Raw genomic sequence first — 24,092 nt, forward strand, 5'->3', positions numbered from 1 at the left:
GGTTTTCCCTGCCAGAGGACAGTCAGCATAAATGCACAAATCAGGGATGGCTTTAATGAGGACTGCTGGCCCCAAGGCACACAGCACAAGGGCCTGCCTATTGCATGTCCCTTATGGTGCCCCAACTGTCCCTCCACCTCCACTGGCAGCCCCAGGCATGGGAGGCCCCCGCCTCCAGGAAGACAGGGACCCAGCAGACACGAGGGGGTTGGGGAGAGGCTCACTCACCATCCTCAGGCTCGTAGGGGAGCCAGCTGTGCTTGGCGTTCTGGTGGATGTAGTAGGAGTTGCGCCTGGCACACTGCTGGGCCCGGAAGTCCTCATAGGGCCCAGGGCACTCCTCGCTGTTGCATATCTGGTACTGGAACTCGGGCCCTGGACACAGGCGGCCTCCATAGGCTGGGCTGCAGAGGGCACGGAAGGACCGGGTGACCTTGCTGGAAGGCTGGGGAGGGCTAGGCTTCCCACATGGCCACCGCTGGCTGCTCAGGCTTTGAGAGGAACACTGGTAACTTAGCAACTAGAGAGGAACCCCCACGGTGGGGGCTGCTGGGCTCACAGCCCTCCCAGATTCCCTTTGCCTCATCGCTAGAGCACGTGCCCCTGTTCCACTGTTGGGGGGTGGGGCATGGTGAGCTGAGAAACGGGGCGGGGACAGGGAAAAACTGACTTGCCAACTGGCTGGGAAACAAACCAGTCGTACTCATCTTTGTACTCATCTTTCAATCATTGCACAGGGCCTGGTACACAGTCGGCACTCAAAGCATGCCTCCACAATTCCAGCTCCCACCCGCTTTCGCTTCACCTCATGATAAACTAAGGAGCGGTAGAGAGAGACATGGGTCTGGAACCAGAAGGCTGCGGCTCGATCGAACCCCCAGTTCCACCCATGCAAATCTCGGCCGGGTCACCCAGCCTTGCTGCGCCACGATTTCCTCTTTTTTTTCTTTTTCTTTATTTTTTATGACGTTCGGTTAGCCACTGTATAAGTACATCATTGGTTTTTGGTGTCATGTTCAATGATTCATTAATGACATACAACACCCAGTGCTCATCACAACATGTGCCTCCTTAATACCCTCTTTAAAGGTGGGGCTGGGGTACAGCTTCTCTTGCCCACCTCCTGGTGTGTCTGTGGAGAATAAATAAGAAAAGGTATTTAAAGCGATCTGTGTTCTCTTCTCTGTTACATGAAGAAGATTGGGTAGGATTAATCGATGCAAAGCCTCCAAGCATAGGCTCCTGGTACAGTGCTCACAGAGCTGGGGGCATCACACGGCTATGTGCATGGAAGTGCTCAGCATCCCAGCTGCCGTTTGTTAGCGCTTCATCTGGGCTGGGCACAGTGCTGAGACACCCATGTTCTGTCACTTAAGCCTCAGACAATAGAAAGAGTTACGATTACAGGGGAGTTCGCTAGATGGCAGCTTTGATCCAGGGGATAACCGTCCGTCTTCACAGGAAGGTGGTTTACTCAGAGTGGGCCCCACTGGGTCCTGCTCTGACAACCCGGACTTTCACACCCCCAACAGGTGGAAGTTACAGGGCCGTTTGTTTGGGCTCATATTTGTAAAAGGAGAGCGCAGCCAGCGGACATGGGAACAGGCTGCTCCAGGCCTCCCATCCCTGGAGGTAAGCAGCAGAGTACGAAGGACCCCTCCTGAGGATGCGAGGGAAGATGGCCACTACCGAGCCACAGCAGCCAAGGGCACTGCTGTTCTGCAGAGGCTGGATACCCCTGGTTCCTGGAGCCCGCTGACCCACATGCTGCCCCCAGCCAGCCCCCGTCTAGGCCATTCTGACCAGGTGGCTTCAGCCTGGGACAGGGAAGCCAGAGCCAGCTAGCACTCAGAAGCTCCAAAAACAATGAGAAGAGTCCCTGGCAGAGAGAATAAAAGGGGGAGACACACGACTGTTCCCCCAGACTCCTGGAACTTGGGGTAGTGCAAGGCAGGATTTGAGGACAGAAAGACGTAGTTAAGAAAAAATCATGGAAGTTCTGCTTCACGGGGCAAGAAAGCAAACATGGCTCCTGAGCATTTAGATCAGTGTCTTCTCAAAGCTTAGCCAGAGGATCAAGAGTCCTGACCCGACTCAGAATCTTCCACCCACCGTAGTTTTAGAATCAATGGTTCAGATCAATTCTCAGACGCCACACCTGATGGGAGATGCCAGGCCCGGGTGGAAGGGATCCAGCCCCACCCCCACCAACATTTTTGGGGTCCCCCCCCAACAGAATACAAACCACCTGCAGGGGTCCTTCTCTCTAGTGTCCTGCCCCCACCCCTCCCCATGTCCTTCTCCTAGCCCCTCAGCCCTGGGGGGAGAGGGTGTCCCCTGCCCTGCCCACCTCAGCCAAGAGTACTCACGGGGGATTGTTACAGCTCCGGCTGCGGGATCGAACCCCGCCCCCACATGACCGCGAACATGACCCGAACTTGGTCCAGGAGCTCCAGCCTCCATCCTGGCCGTAAGTCTGCTCCAGCGACTTCCAGATGCAGTGACCTTTAAAGCACCACTGGGAGGGAGCAGAGGGAACGAGGTTACCCTGGGGCCATGGCTGCCCAGCCCGTGACGGAGAGTGCCCGACGGTGCACGTGGCACAGCTGGGAGGCACCCAGGTGAGACCAGAGAAAGGGACATTGAAAGCACAAGCCTCAGGACTGCATAGCATCCCACCCCTACCATCAGCTGAGTGACCTTCAGCAAAGGGCTCCCCTTTCTGAGCCTATCCCTCCACTGTACAGCATGGGTAACAACACCCACCCACAGGGCAGCCGGGAGCCTTCAAGAAGACCATGCCTGGCAGACATGGCCCTCCAAAAATGGCAAGCAGTATTATCAAGGAAGATAACCACTCCTAGAGGAAAAAAAGAGCTGATCAGGGATAGAAGACACAATCTTTCCATGCCATCTAGAGTTGATCTTGACTCTATCTCGAAATCCCCTTGCAAGGACCGCAGGCAGGCGTGCTTGTGGGAGGCAAGCCAGCCCCACAGGGAGGTCTATAAACGCACAAATGGAGGGAGTATATGAATCGAGTTCAAGGGGCCTAGGTTTGAATCCCAGCTCAGCCATTACTAGCTGTGTGGGGCTTTGGCATAACTTCCCCCTTGCTGAGCCTCGGTGTGCTCACCTGCTAAATGGGACTATTCTAACCACTGAATGCAAGAACACCTATAAAGGCCCTATCTCAAGGCCAGGCACAAAGGTGTACTCAACCGAAGTGACTCCCTTCCCTTCTCCCACAGGACAACATGTGAGAAAACAGCAAATCTCCCCGGATCTTTTTCAAGAGATAACGGAGTGGTTCTCAGCCTCAGAGTCACCTGGGCAACTTCTAAAACTCCATCCCAGACCAACTGATCAAGATCTCTAGGGGTAGGGATTCTTTTTTAAGATTTTATTTATTTATTTGACAGAGAGAGAAACAGCAAGAGAGGGAAGGCAAGCAGGGGGAGTAGGAGAGGGGAGAAGAAGGCTCCCCACTGAGCAAGGGGCCCGATGCAGGGCTTGATCCCAGGACCCTGAGATCACGACCTAAGCTGAAGGCAGACACTTAACGACTGAACCACCAGGTGCCCCAAGGGGTCAGGATTTTTTTTAAAGATGCAGCAGATACCTCAAGTGTCAAAAATCACTCAGGTCAAGGATACAAGTCAGTAAGTTTTCTTAACTTACAGCCTTGTACAACTGTCACGTATCCAGTTCTAGAACATTTCCATCACCCAGAGAGTTCTCTCATGCCCATCTGCAGTCTCTCCCTGTCCTGGGGGGTAGGGACTTGGAAAGCTCCCCAGATGGTTCCAATATGAAGCACAAACTGAGAGCCATGGATTAACTGTCATGTGAAATGGTGACAGAAAGACCTGGAATTCTGGAAACCCCTGGAGCAGGTCCACCAAGTCTCCAGGATAAGAGCCCGCAGACATGGAGCCTGCTAGGCCTGTGCAAGACCATGGGAAGCCCCATCCATCTATGAAGGGCGGACCCCAACCACTACCTGTGCTGGGTGGGTGGAGTCTGGCGAGGGCACAGGGCAGAGGGCAGAGGGCAGAGGGCAGAGGGCAGGCTAGGGAGCAGGTCTGTGGCTCGGCTCCCAGCCGATGCTGAATAGCCTGGAGCCTCTTTCAGCGCCCTGCTTCTGCCCTTGGCTCTCACGCTGGCCTCAAAACTACCTGAGACATGGGAAGGTCACTTGATTGGGGTCAGCAGGACCCAGAGAAGTGCCAAAAATGGCCCATGGGCAACACAGAGATCCGGCTCAGAGCCAGCGAGAGAGCAGAGGTGGGTTTCAGACCCTAGGTCAAGGCCCTCAGACCCGGCCACAAGGCCCTCCGGGACAAATGAAGCCTTGACACGCACACACACGCTCAAGGGGGGAAACACACCAGCATGTATGTGAAAGGAGCAGTTCTGGGGCAGGGGAGGCAACACGTGTCTAGGAGAAACAGTGTCGGGGGCCAGGGAGGGCAGGCAGGACACCTGGAATCTTCCCTCACCCCTTCTTTGACATCCCAAGTTCCTTTGCCTGCCCGCCTCTTCCTCATTCTTCTCATCCGTAAAATGGGAGTAAGCCTTCCTGCTGGAAGGGCTGGAAGAGAATGGCAGGCTCTGCACACGGAGGAAGCAGGCGACTGGTATGGGAAGGAGAATGTGAACATAGGACTTTACCGGCCAGGGGAGGGGGCTCCATGCACACCTCCTGAGCACACATGCCTGGGGAGGGGGGTCGGGCCTCCCAGGGACCCACACAGTCCTGCCACAGCCCCGGGCCCCAAGTACCTGGCCAGGCGCACACTCGGTCCCGTCCAGGGGGGGCCCCTTCTTTGTCTTGCAGAAGTACGGGTTGTCAGGGCGGCTGCACCATAGCTGCTTACAGGGCTCGAAGGTCTGGAACTGCATGGAAGGGGAGAGTGGCCACCCGCCACACCAGCACTTAGGTTCCAAGCTGTCCGGCAGGCGGCCAAGGGGAGTAACAGAGAGGGGAGGGCTGTGGTGGACACTAGGGCCAAAATATGGTCAGGGAGGCAGGAGGGTCCACGCTCCCGAACTGGGCCCCACTCCCATGGCCTCCAGAGACCCCTCCTCTCTCCACCGTAGTGCCAAAACGGGGCAGGCCACAGCCCATAATTCCCTGGTTGCCTCCCCGGGCCTCCCTCCCTGCTTTTGCAGAAGCTACCGTGCCACCGGGCAGGGACTAGGTTTTGAGGCTCTGGAACGCTTGGGCCTGCCGAGCCCCATGAACCCAGTGCATGTTGGGGTTTCACAGGGCTTCTGGTCTAGCCCAGAGCCTTAGGCACCCAGGCACAGCCAAGACTCCCACCCACTCCGGTCTGGTCTCACCAGGCTGTGCCAGATGTTGGTGATCTTCTGTTTCATGCTGTCCAGGAGACCCCCTGGGTCTCTGGCCAGCCAGAGCAGTGTCCTACAGATACAGCTCTTCCAAGCCCTGAAATCTCACATCCCAGGCTTTCTCCCCACCCAGCTCAGAGACCCTATGTCCCCATGTGGCCTGAGCAATAGAAAGGTGACCATACTCTATGACTCCGGGTCCTGCAGGATGTGAGCCTCTGCCCGGGCCCTGTTTGATTCTCCCCAGGGGGCTCCCCAGGGACAGGCTCCTCCTGCCCTGTCCTGCAGGTTAAGGAAAGGCTATGCTCCCTTGTATCAATCTCCTAAACATGAGGTGGGGAGGGGGAGCATGCAACTGACCCTCTGGAGAGAGATTATGTGGGGACACAGGAGATTTGCACTAGGATGAAAAATTGGCCCAAAACATCCTATCAAATCCCTAGAAGGTAGATGGAGGCAGCTAGTCTTCCAGCAGGCCAGAGCCCAGCGCCTGATCTGACAGAGGGACTGTCCTGCAGATGTGCTCCCCAGGAACCCGTCCAGCCAGGACCCCATTAGCCACCTGCTCTCTCTGTTCTACCCTGTTCCATTTTTCCCAGGACTAAAGCATCCTCTAGCAACAGCACGTACCCACCTCCAAAGGTAGGACTGGGTGGGGCAGGTATGTGGCAGAAGAAGGCAGAACTGGGCCCTGATCCCCCTGCACCCCACCCCCCACCGTTGCAGGTAATACCAAGCCTATGGGCCCATCACTAGGCCACCTGGCCAGTTGGGAGGAAGGTGCCCTGTGGAGGCCCAGTCAGGGTCACTGGAGGACACAGCCTGGGCACTCCAGCAGGCAGAGGCCGGCAGGAACTCACCGCAGAACAGGTGTGGTATCCAGAGCCAAAGTCAAAGCGGCATTGCTCGTCCATTGAGTAGTCGACACCTGGCAGCTCCTGGGGCCGGGGCCAGGTGGGCACAAAGGGGTCATCGAGGAGGCAGTCGTAGGAGCTGCCAGTGGAGACAAGGAGGTGAAGGCTTTAAGGAGCAAAGACGGCCTGCAGGAACCGGCCCCTGCTGCCCTATGCTAGGCGCTGTGTCTTCCTGGGAGGAAGGGCCTGTTCCTGGGCAATCAGAGGGCTCACTGCATGGAGGGAAGGAAAGGCAGCCCTTCCCACATTACTCAGGACCCTGGCCAGCTGCCGCACGAGGTTAGTGACAGCATCCCGGCCCACACTGGCCCTGCCTGGCCTTGAGCTCCTGGATCTAAAGCTTGTCCTTGGCCTCAACGTCCCTGGAGGCCCAGAAGCTGAGCAGTAAGGCTGGAAATGCAGCACAGGTGTCAGGGTCAGGGTGGTACGGAGACAGAGATGCTGGGGGAAGGGGGAGGTGAGGTGGCAGGCTGCAAGCTCCCGTCCCCAGCCAGGAGGTGGCAGTGACCTACGGGAGGTAGCGGCTGAGTTCCACTTTGCTGCAGCGGGACCAGTGGAAGCGGTGGAAGGCAGCCTGCACCAGGGGTGCCATGACGCTGCCCAGGCTGGTCTCGTCGGCACAGCCGTTCCCCTGGCCGTCATGCTCCATGCCGAGCCTGGAGGGCGAGGGTGGGGTACAGAAGGGAGCCCCGAGTCACACCAGGGCACTTCACACCTGTGAAGACAGGCAGGCGGGCCAGCAATAGGACAGCATGCCCTGGCCAGGCTTCAGACTGTTCCTCCTGGCCTCAGTTTCCCCACCGTGCAGGGGCGAGGACCACTCCTCTGGATGGAAGCTGAAGCCCCACCCTGCTTCCCAATGGGGCTGGGCTCATTTTGCCTTCCTGCATTCTCCTCAAACTCCAGCCATATCCTCATGGTTTCCGAGGCCAGCTCAAGCCCCACTCCTACTGAGGACGTGCTCCCTGGCCACCCTGCCCAAGGGTCGACCTCCCACAGCAGAAGCCAGCTGTCCTGCCACTAGCAACTCGCATGCCCTCCACATCTCCCCAACAGACCCAAGGCCTGCAAGGTGCAAAGACCAGGTCTCACTCATTTGGTTCAGTTCAACCTCATTTCCTGAGCGTCTCCACACCGTCTCTTAAGCTTCTCCAAGACCCCAGAGTACAGAGCACAGAGCTTTATACATGGTATGCACCTACCATAGTGATAGTTTAAATTGTAAAGTCTGGTTTTTTATCACTGCTATTGAATGCCAAAGGCCAGAGGCTCTAAATTCTCAAATACTCCCAGGTGGTGGCGTCTGGCCTTGACCACCAGAGAGACACGTGGGCTACTAAGGCTGTCCTTATCTCTCCACAGGGAGAGGCTCTGCTCCATGAAGAGTGGACCACCCCCCACACCTCCCACACACAGGAGGACAATCTCCCAACTCTAAAATATGTGGACCCATGGGCTTCCAGGGCATAAGGGGACCCTGAGGATTCCTGTGTGTCAACCTCCACACGGGAGAGGAGGAAGCTGGGGCCTCAGTGAGGGGCGGAGCTGGCATGGAGTCCCCACTGGCCTCCTGGGCTGACAGGGTTGGCATGGAGAGGGGGGTGGGAGACAGCAGGGGGCAGACCCTCTCTGGGATGGCCCAGCACCCCCCTCCTGCCCAGGTCCTTCCCCTGGCAGGAAGGAGCCCTCACTCCACATGCGTGCGCTACAGAAGAGCCCGGGGTACATCCCACAGTTCTGCCCAGCGGGCAGATGAGGCCAGAAGGCACGACTACGCAGGTGCACGTTACCAAAGGAAAACCTGGATGACAGTGGTGGATTTGCTTTCTCCCAGAATGAAGCTTCTCTGTCCTATTCTCCGCGGCAATCCAGTCCTACCACAGGGCCTGGTGCACAGTGCGTGCTCGAGAAATACTGGTTGAAGGCATGAATGGCTATGCTCTAAACAAAAGCCAGGTCCAAAGACCAAGAGTGCCAGCTGCCAGCCTGGCCCTGGGCCTGAGGCTCTGAGTGCCTGTTTATGACGGGCTCAGGCGAGCCCTGCAGTGTGGGCCGGGACAGCTGTCCGAAGGGCCTCAAGGTATGGATGGGAGAGTGATAGAGACCATCCAGGGAACAGACCACTGCCTAGGATGGCATGGTGGGGCCAAAGGTGGGGTCACATCTGGTTTTCCATGGCCCTGGGATTTGAGGGCCAGTCCCAAGGCAGGCCCAGAATCGCCCTCTGGGCCCCAGGTCCCCGGCCATCATGGCTGGGCCTCAACACATGGGCACCTTCCCTGGCCTCTCCCAAGACCCTGCGATGGGAGCCCCATCTGAGATTAAGCCACCCACCCCCACAGAACTCCTCGGTGCTCACAGCGCAGCCCGCCTTCCCGGTGCCGCTTACGCACACTTACACGTGGCCAGTCTCATGGGCCACCACGAAGGCTGAGGAGAAGCCGTCCTCGTGGTTAAGGGTACAGCTTCTCAGGGGGTGGCACATGCCGGTGACAGGCGCATACCCTGCCGGGGAGAGGGAGAGGGGGCAGAGGGAAGTCACAGGAAAGCGAGGCAGGACTCAGCGAGGTCTGGGCCCAGCCAGCCACTATAGGGACATGTGACGTGGTCGCTGCCAAAGAGTGCCTAGAGGATGAAAGATCTTTGCAAAGTCCATCCCCTCCCCCCACATCATAATGCTCCCACATCATGAAGCTCTACAGCTCCCCTGCAGCTTCCAGGCCTCTGTCATCCCCTCCTCTGATCAAGGCAGTGAGATTTCCAGATGCCCCAAGCCTGCACACACCCGACTTCCACGCTTCCAGTCTAGCCCAGAGCCCTAGGCACTGAGGCCAGTCAGTTGGTCAGTCAACAAACACATGCGGCTGAGCCATCAGCAGGCTCAGCCAAAACCGCAGGGACCAGAATGGGGACCCATTCACTTCCCTGATCTCCAGGAAACCACTTCAAGCTTAGCCACCTGTCCAGTCAGGTCCTATCCTCAGAGCCCCAGGACTCTCTCTGTCAACAGGGAACCTGGCCCCTCGAACCACCTTGGGGTGGCTCCAGAGAGCCCGGCCCCAGGCCTCGGCCCTACGGCTGCGCACACCCGGCCACAGCTAATACTGCACCTACGTACCTGAGGGCCCGAAGTCCTGCCGGGTGAGGAAGACCACGTGGTCGTGGTGCTCTGAGTGGCTGGGGTCCTGGCGCTGCTGAGAGTGCGCCCAGCGACACACCTGCTCCAGGCTGCGAGACGGGTTCCCACGCTCAATCAGGCTCAGAGACTGCAGGGGCCAAGAGCGGCAGCAGAGGGGCGATCGCCGTAGCCCCCAGAATGCAGGGGGCACCCGTCGCTCCCCTCCTACCGGTAGAGGACACTGAGGCCCAGAGGACCGCAGAGTGGGTTCCTGGTCACCAGGAGCCCCAACTCCAGCCGCTGGCGCACAGCCCTCCCACTTCAGGCCCTGCGCTGGGCCACCTGTCCACCAAGAACTCAACACACATGCTCTCTCATCCCTCAACCGGCTCGCAAGGCAGGTGTTGGGCTGAGCACTTCTTCCAGACTTTACGTTCACGGTCTCATTTTATCCTCACCACAGCCCCCTGGAGGAAAGTTCTGTTGCTACCCCCTGTCCGGGGGAGAATGAGAGAGTCTAAGACTGCAGAGCCCAGGGCCCCAGCGATCAACCAGAGCAGACCCTGTCTTGGTCACTGCCCCACTCTGAGCCCATCTCTGCATCGATTTCTCCAGGAGAGGGCTCTCCAGCTGTGAGGCTGTAGGACTGTCCATTTAGGAGTTTGGAGGGAATCCCTCAATCCCTGTGTAACACCCCCAAATGCCCCTGCTTCTGAAACCTCAGTTCTAATGGTCTCAGGGTTCTGATTCTGGAAACAAAATGCTTCCTAGACGCTGACCAACGCCACCCCACCCCACAGCCAGGCCGATGCACCGGCCCCACACCCCTTCTCCCCCAAGACCCTGACTGTTGGCAGGGGGGCTTACCTGTCGGTAGCCAACCATGATCAAGCGGACCAGCGCGATGTTTATGTGGGCCCCCAGAGACTCATCGTGGTAAATCTCATCCACCTGTCAGAAGAAACGAGCGGGTAATTTGAAGGGAAGCAAGCGTGGGTTAAGAGCCGACCACAGAGCGGGTCCTGAGCCGGGTACCTGACCCACGCCATCCCAACCCATCCTCACCACAGCCTTCGCAGCAGCATTCTTAGCCCTACTGTACCGATGGAGAAACTGAGGCAGAGAGGCAAAATGGCCTTCCCCAGGACACACAGCTAAGGAGCAGCAGCTGGGATTCAGATCCCGGCCCTCCTGGTTCCACCTGAGCACTCTCTCCGTGAAGCCAGTGTGAGGGGGCCCCAGGTCTCACTCAGCCCTCTGAAAAACACTTATCTTTCCACAGCTGGGTAGGGTCCTTCCACAAATGTCACCTGGGCCAGGTTGCTCATCCTCACAGCCCAGTGTACCCCTCTAGTCGCCACTGGAATCGTCTGTTCTGCAGGGCCCGGGGAACTTTTCCAGAGCAGATCCAAGGGAAACTCTTGGAAACGCAGAGTCTCAGGCCCGCCTCCCAAGTCAGAGCCTGTGATACAACCACAATCCCCAGGGATTCTCGGCCACGTTCAAGTCGAGGAGCACGGCATCGGGAAGCTCCCTTCTCCCATAGCCCCAAGGAGCCGTGGGGCCATGCCAGGCACCGTCTACCAAAGAGTGCCGTCCCTCCCACTCCCCTAATCAGGACACCCCCGGGACAGTGTCCACGACAGATAGACAAGCCTCAGCCTGTCCACCCCCAAGGACAGGAAGCCCCCTCTCTCCTGAAGGTCCATCTCCTGAGGATGCCCCTTGAACAATTCCAGCTATTTTGTTTTAACATTTTTTCTGAAGACACTTTGCCCTATGAACTTTGAAAAGTACAAAAATGGTCAAAGAAAATCAACCATCGGCCAGATAGATTGAGGATAACCAGTTATCGCGCTTCCCGCCATGTGCACATGTGTGTGTGTTTGTGCGCATATGTACATGCACACGCGTGGGCTCATTTTACAAAATCGTAATCATCCTGAATATACTGCTTATATGTCACTTCTTTCATGAAACATTATTCCGCATATCTAAAAGCATCATCCCCGATGTCTGTGTGTGATGGGCCACGACTTATGAAACTGATCGCCTCGTTAGACACAACCCCAGGGGGAGGAATGACTCGCTCATAAAGTCAGTGTTGGCACACAGCACTGGTAAAGCAATGCAGCTACTGGGACCGGAGTCCTGGGTTCAAATCCTACCTCTGCCTTGGATGCTGGGAGGCTCAGGGCACATCAGGCAACTTCTTAGGACTTGTTTCTGTTTCTGGAGTGGGGATCCTAATGGCCGACCTAGTGCTGGCACATGGACCTCTCATGCCAACAACACATCTGGGAACAATTGAGTGGTCCACACACAGCAGAGGCAGAAGTGGGTCCCAGCCTTTGACTCCTGCCTGCACGTCTTCCCAGGAGCTGGAGGGCATTTCATACGTGGCCCTGTTCTCCCCACTTCAGCTCATGAGCAAAGGAACCAGCCTACAACCCACAAAGGGACTGCTGTCTGCCCAATGGAGAGGAACGGTGCTGCCAAGCCTGTATGTGAGAGTCCCACAGGGAGGGGAAAGCCAGGAGGTGATGGGAGGCCTGTTCCAGGGCCAGCCAAAGACAGAGCAGGTCTCTGGCAGCCGAAGCCGGGTGTGCCACACAGCACCCCCACCGCTCCCCCAGAACGGGAAGCTGCCCCAACTCGGGAGCACGCGGACCTCAGAGCAGGCTGTGTCCGGCTTCCTTCCACCGGGGCCTAGCTGGCACCCATGTCTGGACCCAACTGAGAACAAACACCAGTGCCTGCCGTGGAACACAGCCCCCACCCACCCCACTGACCAGACCCACTCTCATTCCCTATGCTGGGCAGCAGTGTTCCCTTCCACCCTCCTCCACTCCCCAGCACACATCTCAGGGGCAGAGTGTCCAAATGCAGAAAGAGACGACGTCCTTCTCAAACTACGTGCCCCTGACTTACCCTAGGAGAACTGTGTGGTGGAGGGGGGATCTATGGGGGGGAGGGGCCATTGGCCACACGTACAGTTTCTCCCTAACAGAATTCCAACCTAAGAATTATTTGGTCTTCTGCTGAAATCATCCTCAACCTGCCGCAGGATAACTCTTACCTGAACCTTCACATCTCAGCCCCTCCAACTCAGAACATGGCTTTTCTCCTACATGGGGTGCAGTCAGAGTCTCAGACCCCCTGACATGCCCTGTAAGCACGCACACCAAAGACGCATCTGCGCCCCACATGGACACATGTAAACCCACGGTTGCCCCCGGGCCGGAAAAGAGAGCAGTCCCTGGAATGCTTGGGTGGAGGCATCTGTAAGGCCTCTGGGCATTTGGAAATTCTCAGGGCCATTGTCTTCCTGCTCCGTCTGGCTCCAAAGCGGGCCAGGCAGATCCCTGCCAGGATCTGGCCATATCCTTCACAGCTGTCCCCATACTTGACAGGGCAAACCCACCTATCAAAGCCTCCAGTGACTTCTGCTCCTGTGACTGGCATCTCCAGCGCAGGACACAGGGAGGTCCCCTCACGTGCAAATGGGGAGGAGGCTGCCACCTCTCTGAAAGGGAGGTAGAATCAGAGCCCGAGTGTCCAACACTGGTGGAGACTGAGTGGGGCCTCGTGATGCCACCTCCCACTCTGGGGTAACTGGCCTAAATGCAATACAGAGCGAGCAGAAAGGGACAGAGACAAGGTCTCTCCATCCAGAAGGACCTTGCTCGGCACAGCACAGCACTCTGAAATAATCTAACAACCAAATGTTTCAGGTGACGGGTGGACTCAGATCCCAGGAGTTGGGAGAAAAGGAGATGGGGTATACACGGGCTGGAGGGGCGGGGAGGGCTTGCTGGAGAACCCAGAAAGGGCCTCGCCCAAGAAAGCTGTGGCCCTTTGGAGAAGATGGGCCGAGGTTTGGTGCAGGAGAGAGAAAAGCAGGAATCCTATGGAGCCAGCAAGAGAGCCCTGAGGCCAGTGGTGGTCAAGAATGCTGAGGCCAGCCGCACCCGGGATGGAGAATTTCTTCCCAGCTCATGCTGGCACACTTTCGGCAATGCATGCACTAGCCCTTTGGAAAATTCTGGGTGCCATGGGCCCCATTCAGCCTCCCCCACTGGCCTCAAGTCTCTCTTTGAAGTCCCACTGACCATACCCAGTCTCTTCCTGGGGCGAGACGGTGGCCATGGTCTTTGGGGGCCAACCCCCCCCCCCCCGTGCTCATGTCAGTCACAGACAAAACCTTCCGGGCGCCAAGAAGAGAGAGGACGGGCCACTTGCCAAGGAAGGGCCATCTGGTTAGGAGTAGGTTTTCAACAACGACAAGGGGAGACGCTGAAGTAATACCGTCAAAGCACCAAAATAAAAGAACCCCCCCGCCCATGGTCCTCAGCGCCGGAAACCAGCTTTTACGAACCGTGATGAAAGAAGACATTATGAAGGAAACAGAAGCCGAGATAGTTACACAGACCCCATTGAGGGGTCTGCAGCAAAGGAAGATGGAAAGCGATCTCCAAAAGGTGGCCTAAGGCACAAGAATGGACAAATAGCTCTGAAGAGGGTAAAGAAGCACAGTTCAGCCGTGAACGACAGTCTAGTCTTTTCTCACACTACATAAGGGTGCTGAAAATAAAGTCATTCTATTTTACAAAAAAAAAAGATGAGGTTAGCCCTGCCATTCCACATCCCCTGGTCTGGTCCGTCTCTGGGGCCCTGGCACACTCATTTGCACACACCCTGATCGGCCCCAGCCCTTGAGCAGGACCTTAGGGCTTGGATTCAGCTGAAGCTGTCCTGACCGCTTGCACAGGGCCGAGGAGGCGGCTGGACGGGGCTGCCATGTCCCCCCAGAACCACAGAAGCCGCCTAGCATGAGGGTCCCAGCCACAGCCGTGAGCCAGTGGATGCTGGGACCACAGCCAGGGGAGGCACAGCTACCTGAGAGGCCTAGGACCACTGGCTCACACCCACAGGCGGCTTCCTGACAGGCTCTGGTCTGGCTGGGCGATCAAGAACTGGCTCTGTCAGCCTCTGCCCTCCACAGACAGCTGCCTCCCAAATGCCAGCGGTCAGACCAGCGTGCCAGCTCTGGGGAGACCAGGAATCGCTTCCCCTGGTGGTGGGCCCCAGTGTGACAGCAGCCAGACACACCCACCGGGCAAAAAAGAACCCTGTGTCTGATCTCCTTGCTTCCCTACCTCAGCCAAGTTCATCGTCATCTGCCAAGAGCCCCGGGTTAGGGTTCCACTTCATGTACTGGCTTAGGACAGCGCCTGGGTATATACTAGAAAAACAGGCAAAGGTCAGGACTCTCTGTGGCCAAGGGGAGACAAAAGAGAAGAAGGGAGAAGCTATGTGATAACATAGCAGAAGCCAGAAACCACTAGGCTTGCAGGAAGAGCTGCTGTTCGTTGAACACCTACTATGTGTGGGGCGCCATGCTGAGGGCTTGCATACAACCTCATACCAACCTCATGGAGAGAGGAATTGTTCCCTCTTCACAGGTGATAAAGCCGGGGCTCAGAGAGGCTGAGTAACTCGCCCATGGCTCCACCCAGAAACTCCAGAGTAACTGAGTAACTCTAGTAACTCCAGTACTCCAGTAACCCAGTAACTCCAACTGAGTAACTCCACCCAGCTAGGAAGGCTCAGATTTACGCTCAGATCTTTGTGACTCTTGCCCCTAAAAGCCAGCTGCTTTCCAGAACCAGTCCCTGTGGAGGCTGGCTGGAGTGGGCTTTCTCTGGCCTGGGAGAGAAGATGGGAAAGTGGGTTTCCACACCCAGTCAACAGCAACACAGTTAGGCAGGGAGTGGCAGCAAGAGCCCCTTCCCTGTTCTCCTGTAAGCATGGGCAGGCCTCCCGGAGTCGGGGGTAGGAAGGAGCTTTGTGGTCAAGCCCAGGGAGCAAGAAGAAGCAAAAGAGGGTCTAATTGGGGTGGGAGCGCTGCATCTGTTTTCCTGTCCAAAGGGAGGGACAGACTCAGGGTGGCTCCAGCAGAAATGCCTGGGCTTCTGTCTAGGGCTGGAAGGGAGAGCTAGGCCCCAGGGAGCCCACGGAAGGGCAGCTGGCAGCCTTCCCTTCTGGACCAGGCCAAGATGGGCTTCTCCTTGTCTGTGCAGAGATGGGGTCCAGGGCAGAATGGTCCCTGACCAGCCCTGAGTACCCACATTGCTAGGGAATACAGTTCCCAAGGAGCTCTGGGGAGGCATGTCAGCCAGGGGCAGTCAGGTCCCAGATGGGAGCGGCCGTGCTGGGACAGAGCAACCCCGAGGTCCCAAACCCACTCCCTGCTCAGACAGGAGAGGACATGAACTGCCACGGAGGGCTGATGCCACCACGGAAGGGCCGATGCTGCCACAGCCCCTGCCCACCCCACGGGTTCCTCCCAGTCACCTTCTCCGAAAGAAGCACTAACCCTTCTTTTCTTTCTAATTAGTATACTTTTGATTTTAGAACAGCTTTAGATTTCCAGAAAAGCTGCCAGCAGATTCCAGAGAGCTTCCGAGGGCCCCAGGCCCTGACTCCCCTGTGATTAACGTCAGCCTTGACCACAGTACCTTTGCCACAACGACTGAACCGACAGGACACGTTATTGGTAACAAAAGCCCATGTTTGTTTCAGATTTCCCTGGTTTCCCCCTAATGTCCTTTGTTTCTGCTCCGAGACCACATGTAGGACCCCAGGTTACATTTTGTCACCACACCGCCGTGGGCTGCTCCAGACTGTTCCTCCTGATCCTTCCTCAGACTTCCCAGGGTTCTGATGACCTCAACAGCTCCGAGGAATTCCGGTGAGGTGTTGAACACATGGTCCGTTGACGGGGGCACATCTGATGTCTGTCTCACAGTTAGTTGGGGGGCACGGGCCGAGGAGAGGAAGGCCACAGAGCTGAAGGGCCCTCTTCCCCACGTGATGTCAGGGCCCCTGGTGCCGGCAGGACCCGTCCCTGGCGAGGCTGACCTCCACCGCCTGCTGGGACAGCAGCCACCCCCGTGCCGTGCTCTTCAGGACAGAGTCACTGTACACGGCCCCTGCTGCAGGAGTGGGAGTTCAAATCCACCTTCCTGGGGACAGAGTATCTCCGCCCATTACTTGGAATTCTTCTCCTCCCATCTGTCTATTTATTCTGTCTTTTATCAGTATGGACCCGCAAATATGGATTTCAGTATGGACCCGCAAATATGGATTTCAGTATGGACCCGCAAATATGGATTTCAGTATGAACCCGCAAATATGGATTTCAGTATGGACCCGCAAATATGGATTTCAGTATGGACCCGCAAATATGGATTTCAGTATGGACCCGCAAATATGGATTTCATGCTGTGGGTTATAATTCAATGCTACATTATTGATTTTGTTACACCAATTGTCCCAGCTTTGGCCCTCGGGAGCTCTCTCGGTTGGCTCCTGTGTCCCTTTAACACACCCCCGCTGTCAGTTCTGGGGTGTTTGGGTGGTGTTTGCTGAGCACTTCCTTTCTGGGACTATGGGGTGCTCATCTTGGACACTCTCCGCTCCGGTTCTAAGGGTCAGCCATTCCTCGCAGGAGCTCCAAGGAGCGTGGCCCGTTACCCCCCTCTGACCAGAGAAGAGCAGGCCTGTAGCGACGGCGGAGCCCACCCGAGCACAGCCGCTGCCGTCAGAGTTCACGTCCAGCCTCTGCTCACGTGCCTTCCTGGGTCACTTATGGCTGTGAACCCGAACGGAGTGGGCGTAGCCCTGCTGGGAAGACAGGCTGGCCACAGTCACCTGTCCCGCCCTTTCCTCAGCCTCAGGCCCCAGGACCAGTCCTCCATCCCCCAGTCCCGACCCTTCCAACAAGAGAGGATGCAGCAACTCTGTCCACCGCACGTGTCTCAGACGCTCTTCTTCCCCCATTCCCCATCACGGCGGGTCAGAGGCACTTAGACCGTGTTGGCACTGCCCCCATGAGCAAGAAACCCATGTCGTTCCCGGGGGCTTCCCTGGACACCGTGACCCCTTGCCATTGCTGGCAGTGGACCATTTAGGGGCGATTTGAGGAAGGAATGGGGGTCCTGGTTGACTGAAAACCTCCATTGCCACCTTCTAGTAAAATCAAGAAGGCATCCCCATTTCAAACAGGGGTTTGGAACAGGTTCCGGCTTGGAGGAAATCCCAAAGTGTGGGGCACGCCTGCAGCCTTGCCAACACTCCAGATGGCATGGGGAGATGCTGTGCGGGGAAGCACACACTTGGATGGCTCCGTGTGGAAAGGGATTTGGACAAGGAATGATCCAACCAGGGGAAGCGAAGGGAACACCTTACTCTCCCACATGTCACGTCTATGTGTGTACACAAGTAATACGTGATAAACACCTAAGTCTTGATCAAGTTAAAAGGGCTCTTCCAAAATGTGCAAATAAACATTCTAAGTGATAAGGAAACATCTTTATCAGAGTTTAATAGGTAGTACTTTTTTTTTTAAATTTATTTATTTTAGAGAGAGAGGGAGTGAGTGCATGTGAGCAGGGGGAGGGGTAGAGGGAGAGACAATCCGGAAGCAGATGCCATGCCAAGCACAGAGTCCGACACAGGACTCAATCCCAGGACCCCGAGTTCATGTCCTGAGCCGAAGGCAGATGCTTAAGCAACCGAGCCACCCAGGCACCCCACTTTTTCTGTTTCTTAACTACAAAACCCAGCAGCCTCTCTGTCCCAGGTCAGCCTCTTGGAGAGTGAAGAGAGGCACCATGGAGACCTGGAAAGACCCAAAGTGCCCATGACCTCACCCCGCTGAGCCCGTATCTCTCACCCAAGTGTAGACAAACCAACCTTGCAGAGAAGCCCCAGAGAACAGACGGTGAGGCCAACGTCAAGCATCTGGGACAGCGCCTAGAACCTGGATGTGGTCAATCAATGGCATCTCTTGGTCGGTTTAGAACCTCCACTTCCCGCTTTGGGAGGAGAGGACAGGTCCATCAGGCCAGCCCAGGAAGGGGATTTCAGGCATGTGACCTCCCCTCCAGCAGCTGAGATGCCAGGCTGTCAACCACAAAGCTCTCCCCACCATCAGGGATGCTCATGGTCATTAGGACTCAAAACCCCAGCATTGGTGCTTCTGTGTGAAGCACCGTTCTCTGCCCGAGGTGGGGCCTACTCTGGAAAAGCGAATGCCAGCAAGTGGGAACTGGCGCTAACACCTCTGGGCTGGCCCCCTGGGACCCCAGGGCCACTCAGGCTGGGGGTGTCCCATGCATTTTAGGATGTTAAACAGCCAGCAGGGGCTCCTTGGGGATGTCAGACGCCTCCTATTCCCTCTCGCTGGGATAACCAAAAAATGTCTCCAAACCCTCCCAAGCGTCCCCTGGGAGGCAACACTGCCCCCACGGAGAACCATGACCTTAAAGTAGGAAGATTTTTGCTTTCTCTGTTTTGGGGGGGTGTCTCTGAGTACCCTGAAGGAGGAGTGGAAAGCTTTTTGGAGAGAGAGACGAGAGAAGAGAAAGAATCCACAAGAGAGGGAGGGGGAGGATTCGTGTCCTTCCAGTGAGCAGGGAGGGTGACTGCTCCGGAGGCTGGCGTATCCCCAAATGGAGGAGCGCTGGCAAAGCAACGCTCTCTCGGCACGAAAACGGTGTTTCCGTGGTGTTCCAAACCGGCCTTTATGATGAATATTCAACCCAATGATGTGCCAAGAGAATGCCACCCTCCCGGGCTGAGGCTACCAAGGCCCTGGTCTGACAGCCATCTGGACCCCACTTTCCCAGAAGGGCCTCTGGGAAGCCTCAGGAAGGGGCCCCAAAGCAGATCAGGGCGGGGGAACTCACTCAGAGACACCAGGCAATGTCTCTCCAGCAACCACGTCCAACACCTCTGTGGTGGCAGCCTGGCCTGGCAGGGTAGAAAGCATGGTGGGCAACGGGCCTGCCACCCCAGAGTGGGCTACCGAGAAGCGTCCCGCTGTAGACCAGCTCGGTGAGTACCAACAGAAGGGCTTCTGTATCTCCTCATCTTCCCTCTGCTCTGCCCTCGGAGGAACCCCCTGTCCAAGGAAGTCCTCGCCCCAGAGGTTGGGTGTGTCGCCCCAGGCAAGGAAAGGGCCCCTGACAGTGCCTGCCTCTCTCCGGGGCCCTGGCCGGCACATCTGGCCACGGCTAGGAGCCAAGAGGAGGAAGCCAGGCCAGGGGGGAAGCCTCAGAATCCTGACTCGGATACAGAGATCCATCTGGGGGAGGCAGGCAGCACCGTCCCTACCTCCCAGGCCGGGGGGCTGGGATCCACCCCCGCCTCCTCCTCAGAGCTGCTCCCCGCCATGTTCTACCACAGCAGCAGTGGGGGGAAAGCACGAACTTCGGGAGCAGACAGATCTGGGTTTGAATCCTAACTCAGCCACTTATTAGTCTGAGCCAAGTCACTTGGCTTCTCGGAGCCACAGCTGTCAAAGAAATGCCGCTGGCCTGAGGCCACAGTAAGGATTCATGGCGCCTGTCTCCGAGGTTCTCAGCCCTGTGCCTGACATGTGGTAGGTACTGGAATGATACTGTGGTATTTGAGAAAGTGCAGAGTCCCTGTCCTCAGAGTCTTCCTGTGGGCCCCAGCCTCAGCTGGCTCTGGGGCCCATTCTCTCCTCCTTCAAATCTATGCTGGTGCCCCTGTCAGGCACTGTACGGCACTCCTGTCTGTGCCAGGGCCCAGCTACTGCCTCGGGGACCTCTGCCAACCTGGCTGTCCCCTCATTCCTGCATCCACAACCCCGTTGTGCACGGTGGTGTGCTCATCGGGCCTGCACGCTCCACATCACCAAATCCCTCCACCCCCAGCCTGAGGCAGCCTCAGCTCCAAACCACTCCAGAAATCCTCTTCCCGCAGTCCACAGGGAGGGCTGCCTCCTCTAAGCTCCTTCAGCACTGCCCCCAAATCATTCCATGGGCCGAGGCTTATCTTTGCAGCCAGACCGAAACTTCTAGAATGTGAGCCTGTCCCTCATCCTAGGCATACACCAAGCACTCACTACCTGCTGCACACAACTGCTCCTTCCGTTTCAAAGCTCTCAAAATGGTTCCCCAGTCCTGAGATTTGAAGATGCTTTAAGGAAAGTGGCCTGGTTCGGATGGGTAAAATGAGGCACAGGCAAATGAAGTCCATCTGGGGCCCACGCAGCATGTCAGAAGGAGAGAGGAGGGAGTTGGGCCACCAGCTGCAGCTTCATGAATACGTACAGCACATCCCCAGGGTAATGCAAGAGGAAAGTGAGAGGCAGGATGCCCTGAGCTCAGCCTGAGAGCTGGGCCTGATCAGATGGTTTGGAGCGTTTCACTGATGGCTTTGGCCCCTCCTCCAGGGTTAGCACAAAGGGACCATACATCCCGGGAACAGGATCCCTCCCTGATCTTCCCAGGACAGGCCTGGCCCCGCAAATCAAGATCAGAAATGGTCACAGGCAGGCAGGCAGGCGCTCCAAGCATACAGCACAGGGACACCCTTCTTACCGGCTTCATGAAATCCCACAGGAAATTAGTGTTTCCAGCATCCCAGCCAGATAAACTCCCCACACAATGCTCGGGCTGAGATGTGGGTCCCCTGGGAGGAAAGGTGGCCAGAACTCTGCAGCTAGGAAGTCAGGAGCCCACCGCTCACAGACCCCCTGAGGCAGCTGTAGGTCCACACACAACATCTCCTCTGCATGGCGAGCCTCCCTCCCCCAGAGGAACAGGCCCCTCGCAGGGCGGAGAAGCTCTGCCTCAACTTCCCCTTCTGTTTCCACATCCCATAGGGCAAGCCAGCAGTAAGCAGAAGAATCAGACTTAAGCAGCCTTTCGGGAACCTCTGGAAGACATTTACTCTCCCCACCCACTTTCCGGTAGGCTGTAAGGAGAAGGAACGTGGAACCAAGCCTCTGGAAATAATAGTCTCCAAGGCAAGCCCCAGGGGCACAGTGTTCGGTGAGGGCGAAGCAGAGGTGTTCCCTGGCCAAGGCTGAGTCATGGTCAAGAGAGCCTGAGCAGGACACAGGCTTACTTTTCTCCAATAAAGGTCCCCAATAAAGTTAGAGGACATGGGGAGGGACGCCAGGGAAGGAGGACTGCTAGGCGACTGGCCTCCACGTCGGGAACGCCAAGACCTTGGTGGCACTTCCCATGCACTGGCCTCCGCCCTCCACACATCTTCAGATCCCAGAGATTTAACAAGACCCTTCTGAAGGAATCCCATCTCCGTCCCGGCAAGCCTTTGGAAAACAGTTCCAAAAGTATACTTTGCTCTGCAGAAAACAGTATTTCCTTATACGATTCATCAAAGACCTCGACCATTCAGTCACTTGGATGGTCACACAGCCAGCACCCGGGGGTGTGTCCTAAACAAGGCTGCTGCCCTCCCAACTCCAGGGACAGGGACGCAGTCGGTACATCAGACGGGCCACCAGACTCCCTGCCATCCCTGGGACAGGCTCTCTATCAGAGACCCTGATCAGGCCTCAAACTAGGAGAATAATTGTAACAGGTGCTTTGATGGAAATGGCCTTGTCCACAGCACACCTTTCAGACTCATCTGAACCCGATTCCACGGAAGCTGCTTTACAACTGAGAGCTCGACGCCTGACAACAACGCACAGTTCTTGTCCATGGGAGCACAAATTCGGTCTTGTCCTCCGCCCTGGGAGACAGCCAATTCTGTTCTCTGTTTGCACCTTTACTTCAAAATGCCTGATTATAAATGTTTCCCTTCTTAGAGTTCTCTTTTGAAAGCTTTATCACATTTGCCTGGTCCTCTCATTGATTAGTAGTGAAACAAAACCTGTAACACTTGGCTGCTTTTATTTCTCCACGAGAGCCCTGATTTTACCTTTTCCTGAAAATTATCCTTTAACAAACTGAAGGACTCTGGGACTGAATAGGGCCTGGCTCACCGTGTCACACTCCTGGGGTCTGCAGCCCTTGGTCTGGACCCAGGACCCAGGCTCCCAGCATCTGAGGGCCCCCTGTCCCCACCCTACCACTCCCACTCTCCACCTGCCTGCGGGCTCCGGCGGCTAACCCTGCTCTCGCACTGATGGGATTAGTACTGGGCTGTGTGCCTGAGGTTAGGCTAGCAATCTCTAGAGCCGGGGTGGGTGGTCCATATTCATAGTTATCCCCCCTCCCTCATGAACAGCCCCAATTGGTAGCTTTTGCTCCTAGAGCCCCAAACCACAGGTTCCTTAAGGGATGGAAGAATTAATATCCAAACAAAGAGGCAGGGAGGGGGGCTATACTTTCAGGCACCCCTCTCTCCCCTGAGGCTCCTTGTAATTGGATCGGATTTCTAGCCCCACTTTTCCTTACACCTGTGTTGCAGACACAAATCTGCTGCCTTCCTGCTCCCTCTCAGCGGATGCTGGCCCCCTGCCTCTCCCATAGACGCCACTCGCTTCCAGATCAGTGGAAGTTTTGGTACTGTGCACCGTGCACTTGGGGCATCAAAAAAAGTATAAGACAAAGCCCCCACCTCAGGACCCCTGCTTCAGGGGCTTAGACAAGGGAGTACTTATATACGCACACAGACAACAGAGCTGTCAGAACAAGGAAGGATGGAAGTTTTTGTCACCCCCAAGAGATGCCTCTTTGGCATACTGATTGTTTTAAGCTGGTTATTTTTAAGAAATTCCGGACATATGAGAAGCCCTGCCAACCCCAGTGGAAGCTACCCTTTTGTAGGAGACATTGACAGGTGTAAGGGAACTGTATTTGTAAGGGTGTCTCCCTAGCGGTACCAGAAGGGGGTGTTTCAAGCTCTGGAAACTCTTACCAATGGAGCCGAAGACCTAAATCTGAAAAAGAGCTTTTCTGTTCTCAGTGAACATCAAAGGCCCACCTTCCTGGCCTGGGATCCGTCCCCATCCCCACCCCAGGGCCGACTCACAACTAGCTAGCCAGCCTTCCCTCTTGGGATTGGGCATTTTCTGCAGGTGGGCGTCTCAGCGACGTCCGCAACTCCAAGCCTCGTGAACTGCTCTCACCACCACCACTACCCCTGCCTGGGGCTCTGAATGTGTCCCCGCCCTCAAGCCACTGTCCCCAGGATGCCAGCTTGCCAGGGGCTGGCGCTGATGGCCAAGGGACCCCTCGGCACAGGCGTGCACAGTGGAGACCAGCCTTGGTCTGGAGTGGACAGCACACCTGCTCAGGCCTGTCTCACTGCTGGGAAAACCACCGGGAAACACCGGGCCCGAGAGAAATGGGCTGCTAGAACCAAGACCGGTGGCACCCCCCACCCCGACACCCCGGGATGCGGGGACACTCACGATGTTCATGAGGGTGAGGACGTAGTTCTGCACGTGCTCCTTGCCGTGGAAACGCACCACCGAGTCATCGACCACCAGCAGCACCTCGATGCTGTAGCTGCCCGCCTTCGCGTGCCGCCGCTTCCGCTCCCCGTCGCCCAGCGGCTGCCCCACCAGGCCCAGCAGGTTGGGGAGGTCGCCCAGGCTGAAGGCTGCCAACCAGGATGGGAAGAGGGACAGAGGTCAGACCCACGGGAGTGGCTGTGGCTCAGACGCCGCCCACCGGCCTACCCAGCACCATCGCATGGGCCCTCTTCCTGCCTCTGGAAGCCAGCTTAGCATGAGGGTTCCTTCCACACGGCAGAATTCTGGGGCACAAGCCCTTTGCCGAGCACCAAGCCACAGCTCCGTCTTTGAGGCGATGAACAGCAGAAAAGGGGGATCTGGCTGGGAATCCTGAGCCTAGGTCCCCAGTTCTCACACAGCGCTATCTCCCTGTGTGCCCTAGCCTGGCCCATTC

The 24,092-nt window shown here is 56.8% G+C and overlaps 1 protein-coding gene across 3 annotated transcripts in view; it reads right to left on the reverse strand.

Moving 5' to 3' along the window:
• ADAMTS14 (ADAM metallopeptidase with thrombospondin type 1 motif 14) overlaps positions 1-24,092 on the reverse strand; it is a 72,992-nt gene that overhangs the window by 21,036 nt on the left and 27,864 nt on the right. For all 3 annotated transcript variants that reach the window (XM_059170023.1, XM_059170024.1, XM_059170022.1), the window contains exons 4-12: positions 23,594-23,784; positions 10,255-10,338; positions 9,388-9,535; positions 8,669-8,774; positions 6,782-6,925; positions 6,216-6,348; positions 4,786-4,899; positions 2,370-2,518; positions 229-404 (exon numbers count right to left, since the gene is read on the reverse strand). In XM_059170023.1, coding sequence (XP_059026006.1) covers positions 229-404; positions 2,370-2,518; positions 4,786-4,899; positions 6,216-6,348; positions 6,782-6,925; positions 8,669-8,774; positions 9,388-9,535; positions 10,255-10,338; positions 23,594-23,784 — 1,245 coding nt within the window. The remainder of the gene's footprint in view (positions 1-228; positions 405-2,369; positions 2,519-4,785; positions 4,900-6,215; positions 6,349-6,781; positions 6,926-8,668; positions 8,775-9,387; positions 9,536-10,254; positions 10,339-23,593; positions 23,785-24,092) is intronic.

Source organism: Mustela lutreola, chromosome 4, assembly GCF_030435805.1.
Source record: "Mustela lutreola isolate mMusLut2 chromosome 4, mMusLut2.pri, whole genome shotgun sequence".
NCBI classification, from domain to species: domain Eukaryota; kingdom Metazoa; phylum Chordata; class Mammalia; order Carnivora; family Mustelidae; genus Mustela; species Mustela lutreola.